This window comes from Gracilinanus agilis, chromosome 1 (genome assembly GCF_016433145.1).
Source record: "Gracilinanus agilis isolate LMUSP501 chromosome 1, AgileGrace, whole genome shotgun sequence".
Taxonomy (NCBI): domain Eukaryota; kingdom Metazoa; phylum Chordata; class Mammalia; order Didelphimorphia; family Didelphidae; genus Gracilinanus; species Gracilinanus agilis.
The window spans coordinates 618,537,400-618,562,141 of record NC_058130.1 but is presented as its reverse complement, the minus strand read 5'-3'; the positions used below and the strand labels follow the sequence as shown (position 1 = coordinate 618,562,141).

Genomic DNA, 24,742 nt, shown 5'->3' with positions numbered 1-24,742 from the left:
TATCTATCTATCATCTATCTATCTATCTATCTTTCTACCTATTTTCTATATCTGTCTATCTATCCTTCCATCTATCTATCTGTCTGTCTGTGTATCTATCTATCTATCTGTCTCTGTTTATCTATCTCTCTATCATCTCCCTATCTCTGTGAATAAAGATATAGTATAATAAAAACCTTGTTGCTTTATATATTACCTCTGGCCAGTGCTTTTGTGAACACTCTGAATCCCATAGTTGTTGTTAAGAACTAGGACCATTCCTCAAAGGAGATTTTCTTTTTTACTCTACAATCCAGGGAAAAGAGTCCTCATAGTCTATGCTCATCAGGAACCCAAGTCTATGAATGGATCCTTGAAGGATGCAGCCGTGACTGAATTAAGCAATCAGGGCTGCCAAGTCACCGTGTCTGACTTGTACGCCATGAACTTTGAACCCAGAGCTACAAAGAAAGATTTTGCAGGTAAGTCGTCAGATGAATCAATAGACAGCCTACTTTTTAAGGTAATGGACCTGGTGATGTACATGATGTACCTGGCGAATGCCAGGCATTGGAAAAAGGTATTGAATAACAAGGTGCCCCTGGCATTCCCTCTGTTTGAGGGCGAGGCTCTAAGTTGTAAGGATATAGCCAGGACCTGTGAGCAACAACCTATGAGAAGTAGGCTTCTATAAACACATTAGTTAATGGTTTAAGACAGTGATGGGCAAACTTTTTAAAAAGGGGGCCAAAGGAAAGGAAATGCTCATCCGTCAGTCTGTTTCTAAGGCAACTCATTCGAAGTTTTATTATATTGTATCTTACTTATTGTATTCGTCAGATTAGGAATAATGTTGTGCTGCTGGATAGAACATTTCAGGGGACCACATCTGGCCCTCGGGCTGTAGTTTGCCCATCACTGGTTTAAGGGATGGGTCAGCCACACAGCTAGTATAGGATGCTACCTACACCTCAGAGGCAGCAGTCTTTGTCTCCTTGGTTGAGGGATAGAGAATACTTTACTGGGCAGAAAGCAAGTGTTCAGAGGACTAGGGCCATGGACACCCGTTGAATCATAGTGCCACCACCAGAAAGACAAAGGAAGTGAGTAAAGGCTAGAACTTCAGAAAGAAAAGAACCAGAATTTAGAGAAAATTTCTTCCAGGTAACTTGAGAGAGGAAAAGGAAGGGAAGGATTATGGCAGAGAGCTACTCTGAGGCCCAGCCAGAGTGGACCAATTTATAGGCTAGGAATTCTTAATCTCAAGTCCATGAACATAGATAGATAGATAGATAGATAGATAGATAGATAGATAGATAGATAGATAGATAGATAGATAGATAGTTGTTTATTGGTTTCAGTGGTGTCCAACTCTTCTCGATTCCATTTGGGGTTTTCTTGGCAAAAATACAGGAGTAGTTTGCCATTTCCCTCTCCAGCTCATTTTACAGATAAGGAAACTGAGGCAAACAGGATGAAGTGACTTATCTAGGGTCACATAGCTAGTATATGTCAGTAATTAGATTTGAATTCAAGATGGTGAATCTTCCTGACTCCAGGCCCTGCACTCCATCTAATATCCCACATAACTGGCCCATGAGCTAGACACCTCTGACTTAGATAATAGCTGTATTATTATCCCCATATTACAAATGAGGAAATTGTTAATCAGCTGATCAATAAGCATTTATTATGTGCCAGGCATTGTGCTGAGTCCTGGGATTCAAAGAAAAGCAAAACTACTGTCCTTGCCCTCAAGGGCCCCATGTTCTAAATAGGGAAACGATGTGAAAATAACTATTTACATATGATATGTCTCTATATCTACAATTTTAAGGGGAGACAATCTCAGAAGGAAGACATTAGCAGCTAGAGAGACCAGAAAAGGCCTCCTGAAGAAGGTAAATTTGAACTCAATCTGGAAGGAAGCCAGGGAAGCCAGGAAATGGAAATGAATAATCTAAAAATGGGTAATAGCTGATGAAAATGCCCATAATAGCAATGAAAAAGCCAGAATAGCAAGGAGGCCAGAGTCCCTGGATCCTAGTATATGGAGAGAGGAGCAATATTTTTTAATTGAAAATTTTTATTTAATTAATTTAGAATATTTTTCCATGGTTCCATGATTCATGTTCTGTCCAACCCCACCCCCACTCCCATAGCCAACACACAATTCCACTGGGTTTTACATATATCATTGATCAAGACCCATTTCCATATTATTGATAGTTGCTTCGTTTAGTTTCTACATCCTCAATAATATCCCCATCAATCCATGTGTTCAAACAGTTGTTTTTCTTCTGTGTTTCTACTCCCACAGTTCTTTCTCTGGATGTGAATAGTGTTCTTTCTCATAGGTCCCTCAGAATTGTTCTAGATCATTGCATTGCTGCTAGTAGAGAAATCCATTATATTCGATTGTACCATAGTGTATCCATCTGTGTACAATGTTCTCCTGGTGCTGCATCAATTCCTGGAGGTCATTCCAAGGAGTAACATTTAAGGATACTAGAAAGGTAGAAAGGGAGTACGTTATAAAGGGTTTTAGAAATCAAAGAAGATTTTATATTTGATCCTGAAGGTAATAAGGAACCATTAGAGTTCATGGAATAGACTTGGAAACATGTTTGGATTTGTGGAATGCCTCTGAGTTGAAGGGGACACCAAAGTGGCAAACCGGGGTGATTAGAAGAAGAATGGTGCCTTTGACAATGACAGGGAAGTTTGGAAGAGGATGAGGAGGAAAGATAATGAGTTCTTTTTAGACACATGGAGTTTGCAACGTCTATAAGACATCCTATTTGAGATGCCCATCAAGGGAGAGCTTAGATAAACAGATCTGAAAAACATCTGCATACAGATGATTTTTGGCTCAGAGAGGTGACTTAATTTGTCCAGCATCCCAGAAGCAGTAAATTCAGGGTCAGAATTCAAACGTAGGTCTTACTTGAATCCCAAATGTAGCATTCTTCCCACCAGATGTATTATCACACTGCCTTTTGAAAATTGTCATTCCTTCCTTCAAGCAAAAGAGGATTTAAAAAGGGTCACAAATCACACTAAACTTATAATTCTGACTGACAGCCACCTCTTAATTAGGCCCTCCTGCTCAAAGCAAGCCATTGCTCTGAGCCCTTAACTCTCAAGGATGAATTAATAGTAAATTAAATGGATTGGCCACAATAAATGGTCTTAGACTCACAATAATACTGTTAATTTTTGAACCCCATCAGACCACTCTCTAAGAGGTAGGATATTAGTTTCCTGTCTATCATGAGGATCTAGAATATATTTGGGGGTAATCATTGAAACTAGATTTCTTTGAATAACTAAATTGGTATATTGGTATATTCCTCTGCAGGTCCTTTGAACAACTTGGACTTCTTCAATTACGGGGTAGAAGCACATGAAGCCTACAAGAAAGGATTTCTGTCCAGTGATGTGGTTGAAGAGCAAAAGAAGGTGCAGGAAGCTGATTTAATCATATTTCAGGTGAGCATTTCCTTTGATAATATATGTTGAACTTTGTAAGGGGTAAAAGTAGGGTTTTGTTGGCTAAATATTAAAAAGGAATGGTTGCCAAGGAATTGAATAAATATCAATTTCTAATAAAAAACTCAAGTCAAAATGACTTTTATGGTAGTTTATTTACAAATGAGGAGAGTGAAAGTAAGAAAATCAGAGAGACACTAAAGGTAAGATAATTAACCTAACACACTAAATAATTTGTTCTGGCCCCTGGCTCAACCCAGGCAGGGCTAATTAATCCTCAGCCAGAGAAGGCTCAGCCTTGGGCTGAGAGCTGAGGGCCAGGGATGAATGAAGCAAAAGCTTCAGTCATGAAGCCTCTCTTGAAAGGAGAGTTCCTTTAGAGAAATTCAGAAAGTCAGTCTTTACACTTACCACATGTAGTTCTAAGGGAGACACTTAAGAATAGTCTCAGCAAGTCCAAGGTCCCAGCCAGAGCTCTTCCAGGTCCAAGAAACAAGCAAAAAGAGAGCTACAGGAAGTTGTCGCTCCCTTTTAAATGTGCTTCTTTTTAGTCACTTCCTGTGCCTTCTTCTTTCTTTACGTGTCCAGTCACAACAGACACTTTGCTTAGGACTGCCCAGGGGGCACTCAGTCAATTCTGATTCATCACCCACTCTTGCACATGTGGGTTAGACCTCCCCACTTGAGAATTAAGTGGGGTTGTTTACACTTTTGGTGATTAGATCTAAAAAATGGGCAGGGTCGATTTAATCTCATTATCACAACTTCTCCCAATGAATAATTATTTTTAGGAAATATTTCCTAGTATTAGAAATTTAATTTGTCCAGTCATTCATAAACCAAGGGGTTGGTTTATGCCATAAATAAGGGCACCACTTAGTAAGTGAGAAAATTTATTCTTAATATAGTATTACTTGATTTATAATACTACTCTGTAATATCTTTTCAAAAATATTTTTCTTTCCCATGTTCCTTTATCCTAACAACCCTAGGAATGCCTTTACATTTTATGCCCTAGAGTAGCTTCTCAAATTGGGATAAGATTGAGAATATAAGTTCCATCCTGTCTAGTAAATAAAAATGAGTTTTGGCCAAATATGTCAAAGGGGTAGTATGTTCATGCCTTTGATTCCACCATTAGGATAAATGATGGAAAGGCAATCTTAACCAGACCTGTGGTCAGTCATGATACTTTCCCTGGCATCAGGAAGGGATCAGGGAAGGACTGGAAAATATTGGCCCACCTCCTCATTAGGTGTCCACCAATTAGAGATGTCATAAACTTTCTAGGGGAGGGCCGAATAATGAATTTCCAGCATTCTATTTAATGACACAACGCATTGAATGAATTTGTCTTTGATTATTGAGAGAGAGATCATGGACCAATTAACTTGTTAGTTATTGCTAACCTAATCAGTAAATTGATTTTTCTTCCCCAGAACCAAATCTCTCAGAATTTTTACTCATCACCCAAGTCACTGCTTTAATAGCACTAGATGGTGCTCAAAGGCTATGTCTGTGAAGGTAAATCGAGTTGGGATAGTCAATATCAGAAGCTTAGATTCTGGGATCAACGCAAAATGTTAATAAGGGTCTTACCCTTAACCTCGCCTCTAAAAAATGTTCTGTTCATATACTTTAGGGTATTCCATCCTTTTATGAGTCTAGCATGAAAGTTTGAATTTAGTCAAGTCTCTCTGGACAATTCAGTTTGATTTTTCCACCAAAAGTAACCAGACAATTGCAATAAATCTTCTTTTATCTGAATCATTGCTTTAGAGACAGAAAGGGGTCTTTTAGTCAATTTTCTAGTTGAATAAACGGAAGAGGAACACTAGATGATCAGATTTCAAATCCCACTTTAGATTAGCTGTGTGATCTTGGGCAAGTCACTTCATTTCTTTGTCTCAGTTTTCTTGACTCCCTTCCCCCTTTCAACTTCTTTTTATGTATTGTCTTCCCCTCTTAGATTGTAAACTCCATGAGGGCAAGGTCTGTCTTTGTTTTTTTCTTATTTGTATCCCAGCATTAAACATGGTAGTTGGCAGATGGTAGTTTATGAACTATTGACTATAAAATCAGGGGGCTGGCCTCAAAGTTTCCTTTCAGTTCTAAATTAAATAATCCTATGAAATTATGGTCCTGAGATTATTCTGGTAGCAAGTAGCAGAACCAGGGTTTGAAACTAGGTCCTCTAACTTCAGAACCAGTGCTCTTTCCACACTATACCACTAGGACTAATTGCCTCAATTCTCCATATTTCTTTGCACAGGTTTCCTAAGGGACTGATAGCTGCTTCCCAGAATCCTAAACCAACATGTTTTACTTTAATTTTTTTTCAATTTCATTTAACAAAAATCTTATTTTTTATTTCTCCCATCAGCTTTTATCTTGTTAGGAAAAAAAAAGAAAAACAAATCCCTCATCACAAATATGCATGAGTCAATCAAAACAGATTCTGGCATTGAACATGTCCAGAATATGTTTCTGTCTGTACCCAGGGGCCTTCCCTTCTCTATTAGGAGGTGGGTAACATGCTTTTATCATCAGTTCTCTGGAATCTTGGATGGCCATTGCATTGATCAGGGTTAACAAGTCATTCTAAGGTGTGTAGAGTATTGTTGCTATTGTAGAAGTTGTTCTGCTGGTTCTGTTCACTTCACTCTGCATCAGTTCAGACAAGTTTTATCTAAAATAATCCTTTTCATTATTTATTACAGCACAAAAGTATTCCATCACATTTATATACTATAATTTATTCAGATTCCCAAATGATCCCAATTGATGGACAGTTCTTTGCTGTTGCAAAAAGAGCCATTATAAATGTATTTGTACATATGAATTCTTTTCTTCATTATTTGAACCCTTTGAGGTATAGACCTGAGTATCACTGGGTCACTTTTGGGGCATAGTCCCAAATTATTACATGGAATGTCTAGACCAAATCATAGTTCTATCAATAGTGCACTAATGTGCCTTTTTTCCTTATTTCATTTCCATTTTTTTCAACTTTACCTGTCTGAGGAGTATAAAGTAGGACTTTCTCTAATAGTGATTTGGATCATTTTTTCCCCTCATAGTTATCGATAGCTTAGATTTCTTTCTTAGGAAACTCTCTGTTTACATCCCTTAACCGTTTATCAATTGGAGAGCCTAAAATTCTTTGGCCTATTTAAAATAATTTACAGTAATGATCTGAGGTTAAGAGATACTTGATTGATCTGCTTTGAAAAGTAACCTTGACAGGGTAGGCTTATTTACCTCTTTGCTAACTAAAAGTAACTGAGTTGGATTTGGACACCAAATTTCTCTTGCAAGCCTTGCCTGTATTAAGAGCTGAGAAACTGGGTCCTGGGTCTGGAAAGAAATCCTCTTATAGATAGCATAGAGTGCTGTCTCATCGGTGTGTAAGGACAAACTATTTGTAATGTTTCCCCCAAATCTGTGTGTTAAGATTGTTTCTTGCCAAAAAAAAAGGGGGGGGAAAAAGAAGGAAAAAAGGAAGGGAGGGAGGAAGAAAGGAAAAGATAAGAAAAAGAGGCAGCTAGGTAGAACAGTAGATAGAGTGCCAGGCCTGGAGTTGGGAGGACCTGGGTTTAAATTTGGCCTTAGACATTTATAGCTATGTGACTCTAGCAAGTCACTTAACCTCAGTTGCTAGCCCTTGCCACTCTTCTGTCTTTGATAGAAAGTAAGGGTTTAAAAAAATTGTACCTTGCTCTGGAACCCCTGACCATCACCCCCCATCACCACCAGTCAGTATACGTAAGTACATTTTAGCAGGAAACAAGATTACCAAAGAAAAGTCATGTACAAACGTTCCCAAAGATTAAAGGAACATAATCTATGAATTGTATCCTATAGTAACCAAAATTCATGTCCTATTAATATCTATTGAATTAAGAGAAACCATCTAGGAACTTCTTGACAAAGTTCTGATTCTGTGATATATAAATTCCAGACAAACTCTTTTCCTGCTGCTAATCCTAGTCTTTGCTGGAGAACGTCCAAAGAACCAGTCATGCTTGGCATGATTTCCTAATTTTATGAAGTCATTATCAATTCAATCTGACTGAAAAAAGGGGAATTCTTGCTTATTTTCAGAGCCTTTTTTTGCTAATATATTTGAAAGGAAGAGTATATCATGCAGTTCATTTTTAAAAAAATGATACACCAAATGAGAATTTTCAATAAATATCAAAACTGATGAAAAACAATGCGTCTCCACCCTTGTAAATTTGTCTTACCCTTGTTCCCTGTGAAGATGGAGTTTAGCCAGCATTTACATGTAGGAGGGATCCTACCCGATAATAAGCACTAAAAGTATTGAGTCAACAAGTGAGACCAAAAAGGAGCATAAATATATTAATACCCTGGCTTCTACATGCATCATAATCTACATCTCAGAACTTTTTTTAATAACTCACTTTTCAAGACATGGAGAAGAAGCCTTTCCTGATCTCCTCTAATGTTAGCATCTCTCCTCTGTTGATTATCTCCAGTTTATCCTATATAGTTGACATAGGATCATATTTGTAATAAAGATAATAATATTTGTAAAAATTTCTTGGTACGTATGAGGATTTATAAAATGTTTATTACCTTTCCCTTAATACAGTGGTTCCCAAACTTTTTTGGCCTACCATCCCCTTTCCAGAAAAAATATTACTTAGCCCCCTAGAAATTAATTTTAAAAAATGTTAATAGCAATTAATAGGAAAGATAAATGCACCTGTGGCCATCACCGCCTCCCTGGATCATTGCAGCACTCACCAGCGGGTGGTAGCGCCCACTTTGGAAATCCCTGCCTTAATATATCAAACACAAATTGACTAAATTCACTGAAATCAACATTCTTTACTTCAGGTCCCATACAACAACCCCCTTGGAAAGGAGGCTAGAAGGAAAATTTGAATTAATTTTGAATCACCTTTTTACATAGAGATAGATTTAAAATAATGAACTTTTACTAATGCATCATTTGGAAGGAGCTATGAGTCAGTCTAGCCATTCTGGAATGCAATTTTGAAGATTAAAATACCTATACTCTTTGGACATTGCTAGACTCATATTTCAGGAATGTTCATCTGTAATTAAGGAGAGGCTTCATTCATATACACCAAAATATTCAGAGTAGCACTTTGGGGGGTATCAAAGGACTAGAAACAAAGTAGATGCCTTTTAAATTGGGGAATGGCTAAACAGATTATGGCACATGAATATATTGAAATATTTATGGACTTGGAGAAGCAATTAACATGATAAAGAGAAGTATTGAAAAACTTATATGAATTGATGCAAGGTGAAGTAAGCAGAGCCAGGGAAACAACAAAGAAGTTACAATAATGATGTAAAAATGTAAAAAAAAATAAATAACAAAACAGATGAAACTAAATGCTGCAAAGTTACAATGCCCAAGCTTGATCCCAAAGAGGAGATATGAGTTGGTACTTTCCTTGGCTCCTTTGCACAAGTAGGGGACTCTGGACATGAGATACCGCATGTAACTTTAAGTCTTTTTTTATGTTGTTTAGTTTGATAAACTTTCTTCACTTTTGAGTATAAGAATGGAAGATATAGATGATGTACAAATTAAAAATATGAATAAAGGTCTATCTTGAAAAATAATGAACCCACTCTGATCAAAACAATGGTTCAAGATAGTTCCAAAGGACCCAGGATGAAAAGTGCTGTCCATTTCCAGAGGGAATTGATGAACTTTGAGTGCAGACTAAAGCATACTTTTTTTTTTAACTCTTTTTTTTTTCTTGGTTTGTGTTTTTGCACATGTGTGTTTTCTTTTGCAAAATGGCTAATGGGAAAATATGTTTTTTTGTGTTTTTTTTTAAACTCTTACGTTTCATCTTGGAATCAAAACTATATATTGGTTCCAAGGCAGAAGAGCAGTAAGAACTAGGAAATGGGGGTTAAGTGACTTGCCCAGCATCACACAGCTAGGAAGTGTCTGAGGTCAGATTTGAACATAGGACCTCCTGCCTCTGGGCCTGGCTCTCAATCCATTGAGCCACCCAGCTGCCCCCAGAAATGTGTTTTGCATGACTTTACATGTATAATTGATATCACATTGCTTGCCTTCTCAAGGGTTCAGGGAGAGACAAGCAGGAGGGAGAGAATTTAGAAGATAAAATTTTAAAAAGTCAATATTAAGGGGCAGCTAGGTGGCACAGTGGATAGAGTACCAGGACTGAAGTTCAGAGGACCTGGGTTCAAATATGGCCCCTCGATGTGTGACCCTGGGCAAGTCACTTAACCCACTTGCCTACCCCTTACCTTTCTTTTGCCTTAGAACCAATATTTAGTATTGGTCCTAAGACAGAAGATAAGGGCATTTAAAAAATACATTGAAGAAATACATCTTTTTTTAAAAATGAGTGTTATAAATATTTTACATGTAGTTGGGAAATGTTTAAAAAAATAAATGAAATGCATATTTTCAAAAATAAAAAAATTAGCCTTATGTAAAATTTCCCACCAAGATGACATGTTTATTTCCACCTTGTGACTGATGTTCTTTGTGTTCCCTTTCCCTAGTTTCCCTTATATTGGTTCAGTGTGCCCGCCATCATGAAAGGCTGGATGGACAGAGTCCTTTGCCAAGGATTTGCTTTTGATTTTCCAGAATGCTTTGATAGAGGCTTCCTCCAGGTATGTTCAATGGAACATGTTATTGTAGTAATTTCTTGAAGCAAGATCTGCCACTATTGACTTCTAAACATGATTTTTAAAACAAAGGCCTATTAATTACATCACTGGGCTCTGATAATCCTTTTTTTTTTAACTCATGTTTATCAACTTCCTATTACATCCTCAAACACTTCCACCAAAGACTTACACTGAAATTACAGATTATTTGGACCAGAGACTGAAACCACCCTTCCCCTCTGCCCCTCACCTAAAGGGTCTTACCATCCACCTTGCTGAAAAGATTGAGATCACATAACAGCAACTCTATGAATCAACTTCTTCTATACCTCAAAATTTTTCTTAATCTTCATGAATCTCCCCTATCCTATTTCATAAGAAGATCTCTCCATCCCTCCCACCCCCACTTTGAGTTACATTCTCACATTTTTTCTCCCTTTTAATACTAAACTTCTTGAAGAAATGGTCTCCTGTTTGGACCTCTTAAAGAAATGGTCTCCTGTTTGGACCTCCTAAACTTGAGATCCTTTTTCTTTTGCTCCATCCCCATCCTTCAATCACTCTTTCTCCTGTAGACATACTTCCCAAAGTAGTCTAGCAGGAGCTCAGAAAGTTTATGAGACAAAATCTAACTGACCTTCTCATCATTCCTCTTAATCTTCTGATCATCTCACTGATAAAGGGTGGAGGAAAAGAAAGACCCAGGTCATTGCCTCTTCCCTCCTCACTGTGTTGCCCACATCAAGCCTCAGTGAACAGCGAGAACTCCCCTCATCTGCCTGTGCCCTAGAGTTCACCGACATTCGTCATCTTGGCTGCTCTCTCCTGAACCACTCCCTGGGTCCTCTCCTTGTTTGTTCTCTGCTCATTCTCTGCAGCCCCAAAGAACAGTCTTTTCTCTGTGAACCTACGAAGTCATTCCTTTCTCTGTGTACCCTCTCAAAAGGTCCTTCCCCAACGTTGGACACAAGGGCCAGCTCTTACCATGCTCCTTTCCTTACCAAGCAGAGCAGACCACCAACCCTGAAGCTTAAGGCAGCTGTGCCCCGTGGGGCTCTGATACAGGCTCAGTTGGGTCAATGAAGTTTACCGGTGCTCATCTGATCCAGTTTCAAGTTTGAGGGCTACCTTACATACCTGAATGTCATATATATTTTTTAAACCCTTACCTTCTGCCTTAGAATCAATACTGTATATTAACCAAGACAGAAAAGTGGTAAGGGCTAGGCAATGAGGGTTAAAGTTGACTTGCCCACCCAGGGTCACAAAGCTAAGGAGGGTCTGAGTCATATTTGAACCCAGGACCTCCCATCTCTGGGCCTGATCTATCCACTGAGCCACCTCACTGACCCCTGAGTATGTCATATTGATTTAAAGATCCTGATGACTGACTACTGATCTCCAGGACTCTCCCCCAACTTTCCCCACTTCACCCTCTCTAATGAGGGAGAGTTTAGAGGATTTAGATCACAGACTTTAAAATGTATTCCTGGAACATACCACTCGAATGAAAGGGAATAAATGAAGACTTAGCATGTATAATGTCTTGAAAGGTCACCTAGCCATGGTCTAACAGATTACATCAAGTTGCCCTTCAGTGATCTGACTGAATAAATAATAATAATTCTAATACTATATTGAACATTTATGTAGTCCTTTGAGGTTTGCAAAGCACTTTACATGTGTTCTCTCATTTGATTCTCACCACATCCCTGTGAAGTAGGTGCTACTATTATCCTTATTTTACAAAAGAGAAAACTGAGGCTAGAAAAAAACAAAGTAATTTGCCTAGGACAGTGATGGGCAAACTATAGCCCACGGGCCAGATGTGGCCCCCTGAAATGTTCTATCTGGCAGGGCAACATTATTCCTAATCTGACAAATACAATGAGTAGGATACAATACAATGAAACTTCAAAAGAGTTGCCTTAGAAACAGAATAACAGGTGAGCATTTCCTTTCCTTTGGCCCCCTCTTTAAAAAGTTTGCCTAGGGGGCAGCTGGGTAGTTCAATGGACTGAGAGCCAGACCTAGAGACAGGAGGTCCTAGGTTCAAATCCGGCCGCAGACACTTCCCAGCTGTGTGACCCTGGACAAGTCACTTGACCCCCATTGCCTAGCCCTTACCTCTCTTCTGCCTTGGAGCCAATACACAGTAATGACTCCAAGATGGAAGGTAATTTAATTTAAAAATTAATTAAAAATTAAAATGAAATGAAATTAATGAAATGAAATGAAATGAAATAAAATAATAAAATAAAAAGTTTGCGCATCACTGGCCTAGGATCATACAGCTAATTCAAACAGGATTTGAACTCAGGTCTTCCTAGCTGTCCAAACTAAGATACAATGACATAATTGGAACATAATAATAGATAAACAGATTGTGATAAATATTAATTTCAAATCAATAAACATTTATTAAGTGCCTACTATGTGCCAGGTACTGCCCAAGGGCGAGGGTTACAAGAAGGGGCAAAGAACAAGCCCTGCCCTCAAATAACTTACAATCACTTTTCATTTTCACATTGGAACTGGGAATTCTTTGGAATTGGGACCTTCCTATAAGAAGAGTCCCTCTATCAAAGACTTAGCTACTCTAAGCAGTACAGTGATCCAAGACATTTCTGAGGGACTTAGGACAAAGAATGCTATCCACCTCCGGAGAAAGAACTATTGGAGTCAGATTGCAGACGAAAGCATATCGTTTTTCACTTGTTTATTTGGGTTTTTGTTTGGGGGTTTTGGTTTTATTTGATTATTCTCTTACAAAAATGAACAATATAGAAATATATTTTACATGATAATACATGCATAACCCAGACAGAATTGTTTGTCAGCTCCAGGAGGGGGGAAGAGAAGAGAAAGAGGGGGGATAATTTGGAATGTATAACTTTGGAAAATGTATGTGGAAAGTTATTATTATGTGTAATTGGTAAGATAAAATATCTTGATAATATTTTATTATATAATTATCATGTATAATATAGCATCTAATTAATAATTATTAATCATTAATATTTAAATAAAATTATATTAAATATAATGATAATAAAAAGACTGCTTATATCAAAGCAGATCAACACATTCTTTGAAATTTACACATTTTACAATTGCGACAGCTAGGTGGCTCACTGCTTAGAGCCAGGTCTGGAGATGGGAGGTCCTGAACTCAAATTTGGCCTCAGACACCCTGGACAAGTCACTTAATTCCAATTGCCTCGCCCTTACTGCTCTTCTGCCTTAGAACCGTTAGAACTTTGTATTGGTTCTAAGGCAGAAGGTAAGGTTTAGGAGGAGAGACAGACAGAAAAAAGGAAAGAAAGAAGAAAAGAGGGAGAAAGAAAGAAATAGAGAGGGAGAGAGAGAGAGAAAGAGGCAGGGGAGAGAGAAAGGAAGGAAGGAAATTAATTTATAGCCTTAGAGAGTTGCCAAGGGAGACTGAGGTTAAGAGACTTACCCAGGCTCCAGTTTCTCTGCATGTGTGTGTATGTGTGTGTGTATAACTTTCTCTCATCTTTTCTTAAGATCTGACTTTGTAACATATAACTTTGCCTAAACTTCTACCTCCATCTGCGCCTAGATTGAACACAGTAGGAATTTGATTCATATTTGTTCAATTAAATTCTTTGAAAACAAACAAACCTAGATCAGGTCTTGAGATAAGACTTAAATGTTCCATTTGGCACAGAAACATATTTTAGAGTTAGGGGACGGGCTTGTAAAATAGACTTGAAATTCAAATAGAATGTCTTTCATGGAACTATTTCAGTGATGGTCTAAAAAGTGCCATCCATGCTTTCTGTGGGTTAAGGACAAAACAGCCCCTGCCTTCAAGGAATTCACAGTCGATGGGGAGAGAAGAATTGCATGAACATGGAGAAGTAGGTGCGGCATTTCTACAGAAAGAGACAACAGGTGAAGAGCTGCCCTGGGAGTTGGGATGGTCCAGGCCCATCTCTGATACACCCCAGCTGCAGAACCTAGCCCCTGGCCTGAACTGGCAGGGCCCTAGCTAGCTTTCTAAGAATCTGAGCCCCCCAAAATGAAATCACAGATCCTGTCCAAGAAAACAACAACCTTTAACATCATTGCTAGGGAAGGGCAACGCCTGCCTTCCAAGGAACTCACACTCAAACTTGAGGTGCCGGGGTGGGGTATGGGGGTGCCAGGCCCTGAGTCACCTTTGGAGAATGCAGGAGTATAAAGATCAGCAATGTCCTCCTTTTCCTGCCAGCTGTCAGAGAGGGCTGCATGCTCCTAGTGGTCTTTTGTGTAATGACATGGCCAGTACATGCAGGTACACATGCACCCAAATACCACACAGACATAGAAGACACACCCCTAGATTTGTAGACTTCATGGGTTCAGTTCCTCCACCTGCTTCTTATCACCCAGATGATGTCAGACTCTTGCTTCCAGTCTGGCTTTCTGTTCTTCACTTGTAGAATGAGGAGACTGAACTTGATGAACAATATGTGCCCTTCAACTCTAAGCCCATGATCCTATAATTTACTAATTCCATTTGTTTGTTTGTTTAATGTACACATATAGTCTAGGACAGTGGTATTAAGCTCAAATAGAAATGGATTCCTAAAGGTCCCATATTGATTTAGAAAACCACAAATAAACATTATCTGTGTTGCATTGTATTTTTCTTTGTTTTGTTAAAACATTTACAATTACATTTTTTCCCTCAATTACATTTTAATTTGGTCCCAACCTCTGCAATTTTGACACCTCTGGTCTAAATCAGGCATTATTCTTTTGGCATAGACCTCTTCAAGAGTTTGGTGAAACCTGTGAACTGTTTCTGACAGTAGTAATAATGTACTTAATAAAACCCTTACCACCTTCTGTCTTAGAAGCAACACTGTGGTTCCAAGGCAGAAGAATGGTAAGGGTTCAGCAATGCGGGTAAAGTGACTTACCCAGGGTCACACAGTTAGGAAATGTCTGAGGCCAGATTTGAACTTAGGGCCTCCTATCTCTAGGCTTGGCTCTCAATCTCCTCAGCTACCTACCTGACCCTTAATAATTCTTTTAAATATGTAAAATAAAATACTTAGGATTACCAAGATAAGATAGCAATTGGTTGGAGATATAGTCATCAAAATATATATTTTTAAAATTTACAGTGACCCAGCTGTGTGACCGTGGGCAAGTCACTTGACCCCCATTGCCCACCCTTACCAATCTTCCACCTATGAGACAATACACCGAAGTACAAGGGTTTAAAAAAAAATTTACAGATCTTGGTTTAGAACGTGATATCTGGAGGAATAAGATACTCAATTTTTTGGAAACATGTAAAATTTAATAAGTGCAATGTAACCTCACACCATGTAGGACATTTACTAATTTACTATCATAAATGATATGATAAAAAAATATAAAGTACTATTTTCCTTTCAACATTTGAAAGGATATATGTACACATACAAATTTCTATACAAGTAACATCACAAAGGATCACATCTTCACATGCTTAAAATATTATTTTTCAGTGTAATGCTATTATCAGTCTTTATACATAGATTTTTTTAGTTCTGTAACAGTGCAAATTCTATTCAAGTCGATTCAACCCCAAAGTTGCTGTTGCCCCACAATAAGATATGCCTCGACCCTTCATCTAGAATACTCAATTAATGATAGTTTTTGAAAAATCTGGCTTTCTGAAAATGTACCAATTAGTGAAAAATAATTAGCTCTTGCTACCTGACAAACAACTTAGTTCACTACATTGATATAGGGACCATCTGTCAATGCAGTTTTTAGTATTTAGACATAAAATCTGGGGCAAAATACAGCAAATAATGATGCTGTGGTGTAGCAGAATGTGACTCTCTTAGGCTACACTTACAGACTTTACTTAATACCCTAAGAGAAAATCAGAAAGTTTACTTTATCAAAAACTGTTGTTGTTGTTCAGTCAGGACTGATTTCTTGATTCCATTGGGGTTTTCTTGGCAAAGCCGTTTAAACTACTGAAGTAGTCTATCATTGACTTCTCCATTTCATTTTACAGATGAGGAAATTGAGCCCATCAGGGTTAAGTGACTTGCTCGAGTCACTAGTAAGTATCTGAGGGCAGATTTAAACTCAGGTCTTCCTGACTTCAGGCCTGGAATTCTATCCAGTGAACTACCTACCTGCCCTAATCAGAAACTGAAGGTGGACAAAAATGATATATTAATAAATATGGCTAGTTTATAGAATGGCCAAGTTTCTAAGTCAGAAGGAATTAAAAATAAACTTTTATTGTACCAATTTGAAACAAATTAGAAGTTCATAGATATTTTAATACTAGAGTACTAGTTACTTTTTTTGTGCCTTAAGTCACACACACACAAAAAAAAGCAACTAGTACTCTAGTGAGAAAGAGAAAAGGGAAATTTATTATCCACATAAGTTCTCTCACATTTTGCATGGTCTGACAAACTCTGAATCACTGTGGATTTGAGGAAGCACTGTGCAGTGTTCCTGACATGAAAAATATTCTGGTTAGAAAAGAGCTAGGATGGAAAACAGCCAGATATCCTTGGGTCACGAACTTGCTGAGGATGCCAGAAAACTCTGTTAACAACAAAAGAAATAAGGAACTCTGAATAACTAACCACGTTCTGCCACCAATAATAAATTTACTTATTTGGGGTTGTTTAATCATGTTTTATTATACAAGACTTTTGAAATTTCTGCAGAGAAGAACCTTTACTCAGCCCCCATTGACAACATCAGTCAGCAGCACCATGCCCTCTGATGTTTCTGCTAGAAGCTTGGGTACTTGTCATAGAATTTCCTTCCATTCTCTCCCTACTTGTTGTTAGAATAGATAGTAAGCAGCTGTGTGCACGTGTGTGTGTGTGTGTGTGTGTGTGTGTGTGTGTATTTCTATAGGCAGAGTTGTGCTAAAGTCCACTCACTCTGGCTTCAGAGAGAGCTGATTGTTAAATTTTAGTGTGTGCATTTACACCATAGTTATCAGATTAGCAAACATTACAAATCAGGGCATGATTAATTATTTTGTTGATTGCCTAAACTGAAGCAAGTAATGAAGAAAATGCCAATAATGTAGATTGAACTTAAAAATATGTTTTTAGATGCATCTTGTCTCATTTACCAGCACACTACTACCTATAAGTATGCTGGACTTTTAAATGTCACATTCAAGGGTCAGTTGGTAGCAAAGAGGATTTAGTGTTAGATCTGCAGTTGGGAGGACAGGGTTTAAATCTGGCCTCAGACACGTCCTAGATGTGTGACCCTGGGCAAGTCACTTAATCCAGATTGCCTTGCTGCTCTTCTGTCCTAGAATTGATACTAAGACAGAACGTATAGGATTGAAAATAAAGTCACATTTGCATTTTTACTAAAGTGATTTGAGCTTGGACTTACCCTTTCAATTATCATTTATACCTGGGATGAGCAGTCATTGCTTTGTCTACTGCTGGTTCTTCCTCTTGAAAACATCCTTTATTTATTTTTCGATTACACAAACTTCAACATTCTTCCACAAACCAATGAATGCAGATACAATTATAAGGAAACATTAAATGGAGAATGAGTATTTGCAGTGTTTTTCTGCCAAAGGTCTCATATCCAAGATATCTAATAAACCAGTGATGGTGAACCTTTTAGAGAAGGAATGACATGCCCTGTCCCCCCACCTCCCTGCTTCCCCTTCTCTCTGTGCCCTCCCTTCCCCAGACAGGGGAGAGAGAAAGCACTCCCATTGGGCTGCTGGGCAGAGGGGCAGGTGATGAGAGGAGTATGTGGAGAAGGGATGGGCATGGCCTGAGCTCCCTGCTCCACTCCAGCTTTGCTCCCCTCCAGCTATGTGCCCTGCTGTGAGCTCTTCTTCCCTCAAACCTAGCTCCTCTCCAACCTCACCACAGGAATCACCTTTACCACACATTCAACAGGCTGCCATCTGTGCCGTGCCCTCAAGCAGCATGTGAACATACCCCCATCCCCAGCACCCTACCCTAGACAGGGGAGGGAGGAAGCGCTCCCATTGGGAAGTGAGGAATGCCCTCAGGTATGGTAGAGAGGGGGAGGGGAATAGCTCCACTCCAAGTCCCTCTGGTTTTCTAGTAATGAACTTTGACAGGCATGCATGCCTACAGAGAGGGCTCTGTGTGCCATCTTTGGCACCTATGCCATAGGTTCACCATCACTGTAATAAACCAATTCAATTCTATAAGAACAAGAGTCATTCCTAAAGCAATAAAATATCAGTTAAATAGGCAGTTCTCAAAAGAAGAAATCTAAGCCAATAACAACATGAAAAATTCCATAAATCACTAATAATTAGAGAAATGTGCATTAAAACAACCCAGAAATTTAATCACACACCTGTCAGATTATCAAGGATAATAAAAAACGTAAAATGAGAAAACATACTTTGTGGCAGAATTTTCACTTTATCCTTTTCTCTCTTGGGAGTAGAGGGGTAGGTAGGATATGCTAGCTAAGGTAACTAAAATCTAGAAAGCCAATACAACTCACTTCCTAGCTTGGATTGCTAATGTTTCCTATGACTTTTTCTGTTTTGGAAAAATCAGTATCTTCATGTGTATTCTCCTTGTCTTCAATTTCAGAACAAATTAGCCCTCATTTCATTCACCACTGGAGGGGATGCTGAAATGTACTCCAAAACTGGGCTCAGTGGAGATATTAAATATGTCTTGTGGCCCTTACAGGTAAAATACTCTTTTTCCCATATGTCACTGCCTCCTTAGCTCACTTTGCCCTCTACTACACCTCTGGGTAGAGACATAGTAATTTCTTCAGGGGACTGCATAGAAACAGGATTAGAAAATTTTGACATGCACAATCAGCCAGGTACTTACTAAACATGCACACTCAGTAACAGATCTTGCATGGACTCCTGCATAATGGAAAGTCAATGCCTAATACATATTTGATGAATAACTTAATGAATATAAAGAGAGAGGAGGGGAGAAGAGAAGAAAGGATCTCAGAAAGATTCTTCAAACATTTTAGGGGAAGTTTTACCTTACAGGATCAAATGCTTTTGGGGCAATCAATAAACAACAAACTTTCACAGGATCTTGTATTTTAGGCAACTTTCAGCCTAGTTTATTTTTATAAAGATAGGGGCAGCTAGGTGGCTCATTGGGTTGAGGGCCAGGCTTTGAGATGGGAGGTTTTGAGTTCAAAATGTGGCCTCATACTCTTCCTAGCTATGTAACTCAGGGCAAGTCACTTAACCCCAGTTGCCTAATTTTTATTCTGCCTTGGAGAGTTAGTATTGATTCTACAGAAGGTAAGGGTTTGGAAAAAAAAAAATATATATATATACACTAAAATATATGTTTATATAACATATAATATAATGTATATCTTAGAATCTTAGAATCCGGTTCTAAGTATTGGTTCTAAGACAGAAGAGTGTTAAGGGCTAGGCAATGGGGGTTAAAAAGTGACTTGCCCAGGACTACACAGTTAGGAAATGTCTGAAGCCATGTGTTGTTTTTTAAATAAATAAAGATCTGGTTTGCTGTAGAAAATCCTTAATGAATCTTCCTTCCACGAAGTCATTAGTAAAAAAATACTAAAGCAATATAGAGCTAAGGGGGGGAAACCTGGGACATTCCACTAGAAACTTCCTTCCAAGTTTACGTAAACATCCCTCTATTATTCTTTGAAACCAATGAGTCAGTTTTCAGTCCTAGCATGTGTCACTTTCAAAAATCTCACCAAATGTAGCTTGGCTAGTTTCCAAGTGTGCTCAGAGAAAACATGCTCCTGAGCATTGCAAGTCAAATTAAAATGTTATTAAGAAATCGTTAACAAAATTAATAAAAATTCAGTAAAACAGATCATGCACTTATGTAGTTTTCTAACAGGGATCATTATGTACTGTTTCATTGCCTCTGTCTGTTGCCACTTCTCTAGCCCACAATTCCAATCTTGTTTTTACAGATTCCATGAATCTCCTAATTTACTCTTGTCCCACCTCCATGAAAAAAATAAAAAAGGATTTCATAGGTAGAATTACAAGAATAGAACTTCTAAATATTAATTACTGATAAGACTTCCTCTGACTTTACTATGCTCTGTATCTGTAGGCTAAAAGATTGCTCATTTGTTTCCTGTGAATTTTAGTTTTAATGGGGTTTTTGTCATTGCTTCTTTTGATGTTTCAAAGCTTGATGTCATCTTCATGCTATTCCTATAAAGTATTTAAATGGGTTGAAATATATATATACCAGGACATATTTCTGATCAGTTCCTTTCCCCCCTATCTGAGTCTAGCATGGCGTGTTGCATTTCTGTGGTTTCAAAGTCCTCGCCCCTCAGGTCAGCTTTGCTCCTGAATATACATCAGAAGATAAGAGAAAGGAGATGGTAGCATCTTGGGCAAGTAGACTGGAGACCATCTGGAAAGAGAAGCCAATAAACTGCTCTTCCTCCTGGTACTTTGAATGCTAGCCATGTATATACCATTATATACAGTGTTCTTTCTCTATTTCAAAGCTGGGAGTAGCAAGTGCTCAGGAGACAATCTGTTATGATCAATAAAGTCACAAAGTGAATCTGAGGCCTCTTGTGTCTTACTGTTATTGATAACAACATTTTAATGTGATTATTCTTATATATTAATATATAGCATTTTAATATATTTAATATTATTTCTTAATATTTAGTTGGTTAATCTAACTTATAATATTTTAGTTAAGCATAAAAAGCTCTCCAATCGATATTCATTTCAAATAGATGGATCTAGAAGTTCTAGGAAAATTTGTGGAAGGTGAGAAGAGAAATGAGCAGAATTTCCCTTAAGATCCCAGATCCATATTAGAGCGGGGCCTGTCACAGAGCAGTCATAGCCCAATATCTGCCACCAGGGTGTAGCGCTTGGACTGCTTGGGTTCAAGTATCCCAGATTAGGTGGGCCTTTAAGCAGAATATCTCTTCCTTTCTGCAGTGGGAGAGACCTCTTTAAGCCTGCTGGGATGTGGGGGTGTGGAAGGGGGCTGCCTCCCCAAAGGGCCAGGCTCCTCTCTGGGAGGCTGTTGTATTCACACTCCATTTCAGCCCCGCAGCCCATTCCCAGGCTTACCTTCGGCTGTGCAGTAAGTGGAAATGAGAGGATCACAAGCCTCCGTTCCAGCAGCGGCCAGCTGTTGCAGCCCATAGAGGGCCAGGCTTGGAGTCAGGAAGACCCGAATTCAAATCCAAACTCAGAAGAGACATTTGCCCAGCAGCGCCCATAGAGGAAGCCTGAATCATTCAGTGCCATTGCACGATTTGTAGTGGCAACAGGAACCCTGACCCTGGTCACTAAGCTAACTCTATGCTGAGAAGGAACATGAGACCTATAGTTGAAAGATCTGGGTTCAAGTGCAGCCTTCCTTAGACACTTAATACTTCTCTCTCTGTCTCCCAATCTCTCTCTTTCTCTGTCTGTCTGTCTCTCTCCCCCTCAACTCAGTTTCCCCATCAGTCAAATGGAGATCATAATAGTACTAACCTCCCAGGGGGCTTTTGAGGACAAAATGAGATTATGTTTTCAAAGCACTTTTGAAAATCTTAATGCACAAGAGTAGTGCTAGCTATTATTATTACATTTCTTAATGTTATAGAGTAATGCCAAAAAAAGGAATAAAAACACCTCTTTAAGGAGCTTTACAACTCTTTAAGTGGGAATTTGTGTGACTTTGTGTTAATGTGCTGCAAAAGATGGCACTAAACATCATATTAAATCCCTCTTTGGCCTCAGTTTCTTCATCTGTAAAAGGAAGAGATTGAATTACTCTTTTCTGGCCCTAACATTCTATGACACAAATTACTTTGATGTGCCTTTGGAAATGTGGCAGTAGACAAATTTATGGAATTAATGCTAGGAAGGACTTTAAAACTATATATTTAAAACAGATGGTACCTCACTCAGAGGGCAACCAGTTAATCATCTCATTTTACTATTGAGGAAACTGATGTCCAAAGAGGGTAAATGTGATGAAGTTCTCAAAGATAGTTAGACACAGAATTAGGATTCAAACCCTGATCCTCTGAGGCCAGATTCAGGACTCTTTTCAAAGCACCATGCCTTTACGTAGCATTAAGACAGATCTAATTTGGGGCAGCTAAGAAGCACAGTGGATTGAAAACCAGTCTTGGAGTTGAAAGAACTTGAGTTCAAATGTGGCCTCAGACACTTCCTTGTTGTGTGAGCGTGGGCAAGTCACTTACCCACAGCCTGCCTAGCCATTGCCATTCTTCTGCCTTAGGCAGAAAGTAAGGCTTTAAAAATTAAAAAAAAAAAAAAAAAAAAAAAAAAGGGGGGGGATAGAACTAACTTATAAGCTCTTAATGGTCTAAGTGAAGTAGACTTTATTGAAAATGGTATATACCAAGATACTCTGTTATTTTCTGTGCCACTGATAAGTTTATCCTTTTTTTTTTCTGGGTTTGATATTTTTTATTTTTTAGAAAAATTTTCCATGGTTATATGATTCATGTTCTTTCTTTCCCCTTAGCCCCCCCAACCTCCATATCCCATTTCCACTGGTTTTAACATGTGTCATCCAATAAGATTTTTTTTTTTTTGCCCAATAATGGAAGTGAAATCCAGTTAGTTACCCAGTAGATACAATAAAAACTGTGGAGTGAGAAAAAAGGAATCGAAAAGCTTCTCTTTTTATTTTTATTGATATTTTCATTTAAAAAATACTATTATAGCCTAGCTTCACTACCCTCTCAGGTAAAATTAAACCTTAATAAAGATTTTAAAACGAGCACTATGTGCTTTCTTTTCTCTTAATTATTATCCACTAAGCTGAAAACCTAGGACCTATTATTGTACCCTTATCTACTTTTAAACAACAAGACAACAGCAACAACCAAGGCTTATCTATTTGCTCTAGGTGCCTATTATTACTTTATTCAGCACCTCCTTCCTAAAGGATCAATGTGCTATCTGGTTAGTTGGGAAAAGTGGCATCCTTAAAGCTGAGATGATGTCTATCCCTGCCCCTGGGGAAAGTACTGAAGGGCCTACTTCTGCTTTCTGTATGCAGACATTTTAGTTTTGCAATATTTAAAAGCAATTCAGGCTATACCACATGTTGTTTTGTTCCTGTTAGAGGCTGTACACCATACATTTGGACAGATGATCTATAAAGCTTATCTATTTATGTATGTGTATATAAATGGATGAGCTTTATATATGTGTATGTATACTTATAGCTATATATCTATGCTTTGGTAGAAGATATTTCCTCATCTAGTAATTCTCTGTAGCAATGGAATCCCAGGTCTAGTCCCTATCCCTATCTTTTGTTGATGAATAAACATGAATCTATTCATATATTCAAACCTGATTCCAAGTGCAGGGAAGGCAAGCTTAGGTCCGTATCATTGCTCCATAGCAGAGTGATGTGCCAGCCTCCAGTGAGAAAGAAATAACATTGATATTGAGTAAATTGATTTTAAATACTGTAACGTTAAAGTCTGAACTATTGGTCTGCAGAAAGCAGAGAAGGCCCTTAAGAACTTTCTCTAGGTTCAGGGATAGACATCAACTCAGCTTTAGGGATGTGGCTTTTCCCACCTACCCAGATAGAACACGGATACATTATGAAATACTATGAGCATCTAGGGCAAACATAAGGTTTTGTTTTTGTTGTTTAAAAGCAGACAAGGGAAGAGCAGGTCCTAGGTTTTCAGCTTAGTGGGTAATAAGAGAGAGGAAAGCTCACAGTACTTGTTTTAAAATCCTTATTATGGTTTAATTTTACTTGAGAGGGTAGTGAAGTTAGAATAGAGTATTTTTTAAATGAAAATTTCAGTAAAAATGAAAAGAAAAACCCTATGTTTTATTTTTCTCACTCTACTGTCTTTTTCATTACTGTAACCAATATATATATATATATATATATATATATATATATATATATAGCCTTGCTTTTCTTGATAATCTCCAATTTATCCTTTATAAAGCTTGTTGTTACGTTGTTGTTTTCCGATAATTTCTCATTAAATCATTAGCTTCCAAGACTGTCTTTTGTCTTTCCTTGTATTCCCAGTGCTTAGTACAAAACCTGACATATAGAAAGAGTTAAAGCAAATAAATAAAATTCAAATATAAAGTTTATTAGCTGACTATTGAATGAAGGATTTGCAGCTCATTTCTTTTCTAGACTTTAAGCCCCCTGAGGGCAGGACTGTATCTTATGCAAACTTTGTCTCTTTCCCTACCCACTCTCTACCATTAGGATGGCCTTCATATTGTACATGCTGGGTTAGTGTTTGTTGAATGAATGTCTGGTCAGAATAGAGCCCAGATCCTCCACTGTTATTTCCACCAGATACTCGTGCCTTTTAATGTATTAGAACACAAGCACTCACTGGGTTTATGGTAGAAAGTGCACTTCTCGAGGGCAGAGGCTTTAACAAAATCCAATTGATGCTTGTTTGTACATGTATTTATGTGTACACATACACACACGGATATATGTTTGTGTGCTGCCTTCTCCATTAGATGAAGTGAGAGCCCAGGAGGGAGCACATATTTATATCGCGCCCATTACATGCCATTTGTTCCATTTCCATGAAGGTAGCTGAAGCAGCATCGTGAGTG

The 24,742-nt window shown here is 38.2% G+C and overlaps 1 protein-coding gene across 3 annotated transcripts in view; it reads left to right on the top strand.

Annotated features, from left to right (window-relative positions):
- Window positions 1-20,696, top strand: part of NQO2 (N-ribosyldihydronicotinamide:quinone reductase 2) — a 31,384-nt gene extending 10,688 nt beyond the window's left edge. For all 3 annotated transcript variants that reach the window (XM_044658172.1, XM_044658171.1, XM_044658173.1), the window contains 5 exons: window positions 297-461; window positions 3,341-3,471; window positions 10,024-10,137; window positions 18,735-18,836; window positions 20,416-20,696. In XM_044658172.1, coding sequence (XP_044514107.1) covers window positions 297-461; window positions 3,341-3,471; window positions 10,024-10,137; window positions 18,735-18,836; window positions 20,416-20,592 — 689 coding nt within the window. In that variant the 3' untranslated portion in view covers window positions 20,593-20,696. The remainder of the gene's footprint in view (window positions 1-296; window positions 462-3,340; window positions 3,472-10,023; window positions 10,138-18,734; window positions 18,837-20,415) is intronic.
- Window positions 20,697-24,742: the final 4,046 nt, after the last annotated feature.